The sequence below is a fragment of the Centrocercus urophasianus genome, unplaced genomic scaffold (genome assembly GCF_019232065.1).
Source record: "Centrocercus urophasianus isolate 14NV4802_14NV808 unplaced genomic scaffold, USGS_Curo_1.0 seq_540, whole genome shotgun sequence".
NCBI classification, from domain to species: Eukaryota; Metazoa; Chordata; class Aves; order Galliformes; family Phasianidae; genus Centrocercus; species Centrocercus urophasianus.
In genome coordinates this window covers 55,526-64,872 of record NW_024885134.1, presented here as the reverse complement: position 1 = coordinate 64,872, position 9,347 = coordinate 55,526, and the positions used below count along the sequence as shown (strand labels likewise).

The following is a 9,347-nucleotide window of genomic DNA, read 5'->3' as shown; positions in this document are numbered from 1 at the left end:
GCAGCCACCCACTGCAATTTGGGGCCGAGACGAGGACAGCACGCATCTACAGCCACCAGAAAGCCGTGGCAGGGCTCCTCAGCCCGCTGCAGGAGCCGGGAACCGCACGGACCGAGCCGCCTTATGGCGCTGAGCTCTGAAATGGAGGCTCAACGGCAGTCTGGTGTTAATTATTCATGAGGGGGCGCGGCCACGAGAGAGACGTTGCTGTACAATATGTTAATTAATGATGATGGAGGCGTGGCCACGCGAGAGGACGTTGTGTTGCACCTATTGATTATTCATGAGGGGGCGTGACCACGCGGGGACGTTGCTGGAAGGGGCGTGGCCTCGAATCAAACAGAGGGCGGGGCCCAAAGGGCGGGAAGGGCTCCGGAGGGGTCTGGGCTGCTGAGGGAAAAAGGCGGGAAAGTAATCCCCGCCTGTAATTAGGAGGGGAAGATTATGGCCAACGCTTCCGAAGAGCTGGAATAAAACGCTTCAGCGCCCTCTGAAACGCCTGGTGTTACAAGGCTGGCCTTACAGAGAACCGGCGCCCTGAACAGGGAAGTGTTTGAGCTGGGCCTCCACATACACCGAATACACGTTTGGGTTTAACGAATAAAAAGACGCTGAAGCGCACAAACACAGCCTGCCCCACACTGAGCCCCGCAGGCGCTGAGGGGCTCAAAGAGGGCAGCGAGGCCCGGCAGAATCGCCACAGAACGCATTTAGATGCGCGAATGAAGCGGGTTCGTTTCCCCTCCAGGTGTGTGGGGCGGCTCGGCGCTGTGGGAGCCCTGTGTGCTGCCCTGCGGCCTGGCGCTGCGCCTCGGCCTGGGGGCCCTGAGGAGCACCAATGAAAGGCCCAGCACCACGAATGGACAGAAAGTCATCACAACAACACTAATAGTAACAATGAGAGAAGCGGGTGTTTTCTTGCTCCTGTAGAGATTCCTGTGCTGTCGCTCCACCGCCGCCCTCAGACTGTCCCCATCACAGCTGTTCACTAATTGGGGTTTTTATTGCACTGCTTTGCGCCACCAAAGAGCAGCAATAAAAACACGCTTCCCACCAGCCGTCAGTCTGGGCCGCTGGGTAACAGCACTGACATCCAGGGCAGTTTATTTTGCCGTCCCTCACTTGAATTCATGCACTTCCCTGAGGAGGAAAAGCAGTAAATTCCTGCTAATATTTGAGGCGATTGGTTTTATGTCACTGGCTGTGAGTGAGGGGAATGGAGAGGATCCAAACCAATCCCCAAAGCAAACAAGCTTTTGTAACAAGTGTTTGCCAAAGGCTAACAGGGGGCTGGGGAAAATATCCGTGGGGCTGAAGGGCGTCCATTAGCAGGAATTTAGCGACTGCTTGAGGATGGGGAAGGTTGTATAGGAGATAGGAAGTTGATGCTTTCGGCCTTGTAAACAAATTAGGTTATAGCAACAAATAAGATGAACCTTCCTGGACAGTGCTATGGGTTGAGCTTGTTAAATATTTAACATTTACCTTTCAATTTCCAGTCTCCATTAAGCAGTTCTCTAAACAAGCGGAGTCCCAGCAGCAGATGGAGGTACACAGAGCATTGCACCGCTCTGGCTGAATTCCCTAAGAAATAAAAAACAAGCCAGAGAGGAAGCAAGGAGGAGCTTTTCTGTTTATCTGGGGGTGATTTCTTGAAGGTTCTTACAGGCTTCTTGGAAATTGCATCCATTTTCTATCTTTCACTTAAGCAAAGCCAAGTGAAACATTCATTCTGGTGCAGATACATTTGCTTCTGGTGCTTGCGGAGCTACAAAATATAAGCTGTCTGTGCTAAGATTGTAACATAGCTAAACTAAAAATGTTTCCAGCAAAGCAGGACTCCCTCTCATGGTCGATGCCGACCCCGCTGCCCTCAGCAGAGCCCATCTGTAACACTTCCACTGGAATGTCCTTTCTGTTGTCAGTACAGACAGAGCTTCCATTGTGGACGTGGTGTATCAGAGAGGCCCGGCCTGCGTGCTTCAGCAATAAATACGAGGGATGTTTGGAACTTGTTTTCTGTAATTTTGGTAAATTTTTGATCTTTCAAACAACGGAGTCTATTCTCTGAGCACATTTCGCACTGATAGTAACTGGGATGTTGCAGTGCAGCTTGGACAGACTCCAGTTGTGTTGCTACCAGCGCTGCCAGCTCCTCTACTCACACAGCAGCGCTCATCCTCTTCGTCAGTTTCCCTGAATCCTCATCTGTCAGAACCAAGAAATGGTGTTAAAAAAACCACACACACACAAAAGTTAAACGTTAAGATGCAGTGAATCACTGAACCTTGCTGTTGGGCAGTGTGAGGTACGCCTACCCCAGAGACTCAGAGCAGAAGGCAGATCAAAAGCTCAGTTCTTTCTCAAACCTCACTGCTTTTTAGACCTTCGTTTGGGGAAAAGCTGTGTCACTGAATCAGGCAATACTGTGCGGTTTCTTTGTACAGCACACGTAGTCATTACATTGAATTAAGCCACCTGTCAGTTTAAATGCTGCTGGAGATGGATGGTTTGCAGCTTTGTACCTGTAGTATTCTGGTTTGGCCGGATGTCAGCACGCATGTGTGGAATTATCACTCTAAAGCAATCAAGAATACTTCTGGTAACATCAATAACATCACTACCTCTGTTTTATTACTATTTATCCTGTTGAATAATCTGTGTGATCAGGTAAGGGAATGTTGTTGATGACTGCAACCTGTCTATTTTCCAACATTTATGCAGTGCACCCAACCGGGATTTTCACACTCTGCTGCTGTGCCAACAGCCATTTCCTCTTCTTACCTTTGGAGAGATTTCCCCATCTGAAAATACAACTCTCCTGTTTTCTCCCCAGGATAAATGTGTGAACGATGGCCTCCATTGCAAGGACCAGCTGCACCTCCGCCCCAAACCAGAAGCACAGAGGCAGTAACCAACGCTGCAGGCGGAGCTGCAGCACTGTGGATGCAGATTCCCAATCTCTGTCTACACTGGGATACTTTAAAACACTGCCATTAGAGATCTTCCAAATGCTGCTGAGCTATCTCTCAGGTGAGGCTCTGACGAAAGAGGTTTTGTTTGCAATATCTGAGCATCACCACTTCAAAAGCCATTACTGTTTAAAATGTTTTCCCTTTCGGTGAGTTGAGGACATTTCATGTCACTCGTTGTCTGAATTTTCTGCTTTTAGGTCTGCGAGGAACCACGTTTCTAAAAGCCAAACGTAATTGCAGACTGTTGGAAACACTTTTTGCCTATTGTGTGACAAGTATTCCTTAGATCAATGCACTGCTAATTAATCCCAGTCTGTTGGGAAATGGGTTAAGCGGAAATTAATTAATTAATTACAAACTTCATTTCTTGACCTGCTTTTGAAGTTATTGGCTGCTGATCAGCACTTTTCTTGCAGCAAAGACTTACGCCTGGTTTTGCTCTTTCAGTGAAGGACATCAGTGTGCTGAGCATGGTGTCAAAAGCCATCAGCAACCGCCTCGTTAATTACATCTCAACCCCATCAGGAAACCGAAGGCTGTTACTGCAAGACTTCCATGACATCAAGCTGCCTGGCAAGAGGGATGGATCCTGCATAATAGAGCACTACAAATCTCTAGGTGATCCTTCGGAGCCAGTGGTAACGATTAGAGGGGACCCAAACTTGGTTGAAAGGGTTCTGCTCTGCCTGTTGCTCGGCAGGGCACTGAGGGCACAGCCCCAGATTTCACAGCTCCCTGTGGAAGTGAAGTTCCTCACTGTGCCAAATGGCCCACATTGATACCATGAACTGAGGGGGTTGCTTGAAATGATGCCAGAACCTCCTGGTCCTGGATAAATGCTGTGCATTCGGCCTCCTCCACCGTGTTTATCTTTATTTTTTTTCATATTAAATGGAACACAGAGGGGCTGGCTCTGTTCTCAATAGCAGGTTTTTCCAAATTTAGTTTATTTGGACACCGCAACTGGAAACTGCAGCAGGAAGCTGCAGGGCTCCCAGGCTCACAGGAGGAATGTGGCTGTTCAGACCGCCTGCTTGTGTCAGTTTGGAGTAGATTGCATTCCTCAGCCTGGGAAAATGCTGCTGCTGTGCTTAAATGCAGCCTGGTTCTAAAGCCACTGCCACCAGAGGGGCTGACAGCCTGCAGGAGATGCAGTGCAGAGCACATCCCACCTCCTGGAAGAGAAGTGTCCTCCCCACGAAAGCGTGGTCACAGCTGTCACTGCTGAGCATTTCTCTTTGGCAGCCTTGTCACAGAGTTCAAGGGCCAAAATGGGCACCAAGAGCTCCTCCTGAGCCCCAGTTATGGGCAGTGCCTGCATTGTGGCTGTCATGGCACACAGTGTGTGAACCAAAGCTGGGTGGAAAGGCCCATTAATTCTTTATTCAGCCCTCTTTTAGCACAGCCTTGTAGAAACTAAGATCCAAATGACATGGAGTTGCTGGTAGTGGGGAGCACTGTGCATCCTTGTGTTAGAATTTGCTTTCTCACTTTTTCTGCTGGTTGTTTAAAGCGTTTATTCCAACTCACTCAGCCCAACACTGAGAGGTGGAACACTTTCCATGTATGTAAAGCAGCCAAAAACTTCTTCACCCATCCACCATAAGCATTAATCCATCAGACAGATTAGATTGGAACTTCATTTGACCCGTATTAACGGAGCTGATTAAAAAAAGTTGTTGCTCATTTGACAGAGAAATCAGATGACATGATGGCTAGATGCAGCATTACAGCTGTAAGTTTGGAGGCACACACAGGGCAAAAGAATGCAGCTTAGATCAAAGGCATCTCATTGTAGGCAAGCCACGTAGACTGTATGGTATCTTAAAATAATTTCAGTGCTTGACTCGTTTCTAAAATGAGGCTGATACCCTGAAGTTGTTGTTCTGTTGTTGTTGTTAATTAAAATTGGCTCAGGCATCATAGCAACCACACATGAAGTGGCAACTTGCTTGAATAGGGCTGTGAGCCCCACGCCAGAGCAGGCCCAGCAACAAAAATACGTCTCCTGTATCCACAGGTGATCAGCAGGAGGCTCAAGAGAACGTTTTGGTTAAGGGGTCAGGTACAAAATCAGTGTTTGCTTTACAGCAATTTGGCTCAGAGGGAAAAACCATCCCTGTCCAGAGGGCTGCAGTCTGCCTGTGCTGCACGAGTCCCTTCAATTTCAGGGTCTGACAGCAGGACCCCAATGCTTCCAAGGAAAGAGCCCACGAAATGCAAGAAGCACTGTCTGACATTGGGGAAGTTTGTGGGAGATGGCAGCCCAGCACAAAGCACGAGCTTCTCTGCAGATTTCTTCATTTCTTCATTAACTGTGCCTGCCTTATTCTGGCTTAAAGGTCTTTCCCAACCAAATTCTGACCTTATTCTGACTTAAAGGTCTTTCCCAACCTCAATAGCTCTACCACCCTACGTATTACTCCAATAGCAGCTTCTGAAGAGCAAGCTGTCAAAAAATGCTTCTGAACAACCAGCCCAGGCAGTGCAGTAACGATGTGCCAGTGAGGAACTCACAGCTGTGTTTATTTCCTTTGCAGGGCTGTTGCTTAAGAGATGCACCCTTCTGTTGCCTACCAAAGACAGGCTGAAGTACGTGCACAAGGTTCTCTCTGAAGTAAGCCCACCTGCTCTGAATCCTTGAGTTCCTTTACAGTGATTTGTGGTGGAATGGCCTCTTACTGTCCCTGTGCTGGAGGCCATTGCCACAGCACCCTGAGTTTGAGTCCTGCACCCCTCTGATCCGTACGCAAGGAATCGTGAGCATTTTCAGCCGCAGGAACCCGCCTATGTTAATTACTGTTAATTACTGCTGTTCTGTGCTTACAGGTTTCCTGCTTTAAACTCAGCGGCTGTCCGAGTCCCCTGCACTGTGTAGGATTGCAATGCTATGGGGTATTTTTGCAGGTATGGCATCTTCCTGGAGAGAAGGCGAGTATCACCTGAAAGAATTTGTTCTACCAATTCATCTGTGCTTTTGCAATATGCTGAGAAGCTTAAGAGTGCTTTAAGCTGGGTGGGAGGGGACAGCTTGCATTTATCTCACATGAGAAGTTACATTTCTACCTAAGCCTGCAGCTCAATCCATCTATTCCCCCCCGTTTTCTTTTTTGTGGTCTCCAGATCCTAATAGCAGGCTGGGATGAGTTGGAGTGTCACCGGGTCTTCAACTTCCTCTGTGAGCTCAGCAATTTGCCCCGTAAAGTGCAGGCAGTCGTCAGCTGCAAGCCAGGTAAGCAGCAGAGCAGCTCCTCCCAAATCAAAGCGCGCCATGGAGAAGCCCCAAAATGGATCCTGATGGCTGCGATTCATCAGGACTGAGAGCAGTTCAACTCCGCCGAGCCTCGAGGCGCTGATCCTGACTCAGTTTGTTAGCAGCCCTGCTGTCACACGCACAGCAGGAATCCTAAAGCAAAAACTTGGCCTTCGTACGGATCCTTTTTTTTTCCCCACCAAAACCGAAGGTCGGGCGAGATTTCATGAGAGCCACCCCTTTTTAAAGCTGATTTTCCCACTGTGTTCTCAAAGCAGTGCGGTGTTACACACACACACAGCTCCAAACATGGGCTTGGTGTCTCCTGCAGAGCACTGCCAAGGGAAACTGATGAGAAAGCAGCCAGGAGAGAAGCGATGCAGCGCCAATTAGATCTGCTATTTCTGAAGTCCACTTTGCAGGAGCTCTCCTGTTGGCCAGCACTGCCCTGGCTGTTCCCGTGGAACACTTTACACACGATTCCTCCTGTTTCCACTTACTGATTCCATCAGAGGGAAAAGATCAGAGGAATCAACCAGCAGAGCTGAACGCACGCTTGCAGAGGGCTACCAGAGGGGGCACTGAATTACTGCAAGTTATCCAGAGGAGCCAAACTCAGCAAGAAACGGCTGAGAATCAGCGCCCCCTCCTTCAGAAATCCCTTCTCCCTCTGCCCGGCAGATGATCCCTGTGCTGTGGGAAGGACGGCGGGTTGATGCCTGTGTTTGTTCCCCCCAGGAAGCGCCAGGAAGCTGGAGCTGAGGATCAGGCTGTACTGCAGGAGCGTCCTGCTGACCCACTGGGCTCATCGTGGTGATTCTGCCTTCTGGTTGACTCGCATTTTAAAGCCGTGGCCAATGGTCAACCAAGCTCGCCTGCTGTACATCATCTTTGGGCCAGTGTCCCCCCTTGATGGCAAGTAGTTTGGGGGGGGTCACTGTTCAAAATGTCTCCCTTGAGAGCGAGGTTTCCTGCAGGGTGCAGCGATTCCCATCCCGGCTTTATGCCAATCCAATGTAATCTTATCACCTGGAGACAAATCTGCAGCTGCACGTGACAAACGTAGATGTTGAGTTACAGTTAAAGCGAGGGAGCTGCAGCCTGAGCAGAGCAGAGTCAGGCTGCACACACCTCAAAGAAGCACCTTGCTTCCCTCAAGAAAAATGCTTTTTCACTGCTATTCAACCAGACTTTCTTTAAGTCACCCCATCCGCTGCTGCTGCAACCCCTGCAAAGTGATGGAAGACAAATCTCTCCATCACCAAGGCTGAATTACCTGAACTCCCTTCCTCTGACTCTGCTCTAAGGCCCATTTCCATTGGTTAAAAAAATTGCTTTGTGATTAATATTGCTCAGGACACGTGGTTTGGCAGAAGATGATAGAAGGACCAACAGATGAGACCAGTCTGAAAGGTTTAGCAGATGCCATTAAGCTCCTGTACGATGCAGAAGCAAGAGAGTGGACAGCAGACGATGTTATCAGCCTTGTGGATGAGCTGTCAGGTGTGTTTGTAGCTTTCTCATTAATCCACAGCACTGCATGCTCACAGCTTCCAGCATTAATTGCATTCCAGACACTCAGCGCCGACTGCAATATTCCTTGCAGTAGCTGAGGGGTGACTGGAAAAGCCATTAGGTTTGGAAGCTGAGGAAGAGAGAAACCCAGCTTATAAACCCAGGCTGTCTTTCCCCATTGTGAAGCAGTTTTAGAATCTGTGAAGGCCTTTAAAATCCAAGCCCTGTCTGACTGTAGTTCTGAGGGCAGCCCCCCCCCCGATTCTCCTTAACCACCAAAGCCAGCAGTTTATAAATTCACCCCTTCCTCAGCAGCCCATAAAGGCTCTCCTCTTTGTTTGGGGCTCACTAAGGCTGTCCCAATTTCATTACACAGTGGTTCCCCGCGAGTGGCTGCTGGAGAACAACGCTCGGCTCCTCATCCTGAGTGGAAACAACATTTGCTTCACTTTCATGGCCAGCAAAGCAGTGAATGGAAGAGCTGTGGAGTTGGCCAGACTCGTGGTCTTCCTGGCCTTGGTGAGTGCTGCTGAGCAGCCCCTCCTGTCTCTCTGCTCCCAGATTTGCTTTCTTAGGCTTGAAATCTCTTTCCCCATCTACTCCTACGATCTGTGAGTAGTCCAGCAGGAGACTTGGTGCTCTGTCACTGCCTGGTCCCTGTGCAACACATCCAGCAACACAACCTCTGCGAGGCAGTAAGCCTGCAAGCCTGCTCCTGAGGAGAGGGACCTCAGGCAAAAGGCAGAGGAGATTCCCTGGCAGTGATGCCCCCACAGTTAGCTCTGGTTGCAACCAATGCAGCCATTTGTCAGAGTCTGTTATTAGAGCTAAGATTTCACCTTGCCTTTTTAGTGTCAGACCTGTCACAAAAAAAACCCCACGTTTCTGATATCTCGTGTGCACATCAGGTGTGTGAGAAGGACCTGTACTGCATGGACTGGGCGGTAAAAATGATGCAGAAGGTCTGCAAAGTTTTCAGCACCCCGGGAGAGAGAAACATCTTCCTGCAGAGCGTGGAGAACGCCTTTGCTCACATGGTCATGGACACGCTGCAGGCAGTGCTGGCCGGTAAGCCTGCAGGCTGAGCTCCTGCAGCTCTGTGTGCCACAGCAGGCTGTGCACGTCTCCTCAGCCCCACAGGAGCTCAGCTGTGGCTCTGGCAGCGAGCAGCACGGCTCGCTTAGGGCAGGTTTTCATCCTAGCACACGACTGTTCCTGTGTTCACCACCTTTGGGTGAGCCAGCAAAGGGATTTCGGAGGGCGTCTCGCGTGTCATTTCACAGCTGTCCTACCATCAGGTGCAGCACAGCTGATGCCTCATAAAACTAAGTGGAAACCTGCTGATTTGGCCTCTGCGATAAACGCAGAGTGAGGTTTCAGAGTCCCTGAGTTGGTTTTTTTCCTTCCTGTTGACAGGGAATCGTGACCAAGAGGACGTCAGCTTCCTGAACCTGTTCCACCTCGTGAACGCACAAGCGAACTTCCACAAGGAAATTCTCTACCTGGCCATGAGAAGCAGCAGCAGCTCCATTTGATGCTGTGCAGCAGCACCACCGGGCGCCGTGCAGCTCGCAGACTCCCGCTCTGCTCCTCTGCAGCTCTGC

At 49.7% G+C, this 9,347-nt stretch overlaps 1 protein-coding gene across 1 annotated transcript; it reads left to right on the top strand.

The window, feature by feature from the left end:
• The first annotated feature begins 2,852 nt into the window (after positions 1-2,852).
• On the top strand, positions 2,853-9,278 carry FBXO47 (F-box protein 47). Its single transcript, XM_042835756.1, has 10 exons — positions 2,853-3,033; positions 3,423-3,593; positions 5,516-5,592; positions 5,805-5,882; positions 6,099-6,207; positions 6,967-7,143; positions 7,585-7,731; positions 8,120-8,262; positions 8,652-8,811; positions 9,160-9,278. Exons 1-10 carry the CDS (start codon positions 2,853-2,855, stop codon positions 9,276-9,278), a joined length of 1,362 nt encoding a protein of 453 aa, XP_042691690.1.
• Positions 9,279-9,347: the final 69 nt, after the last annotated feature.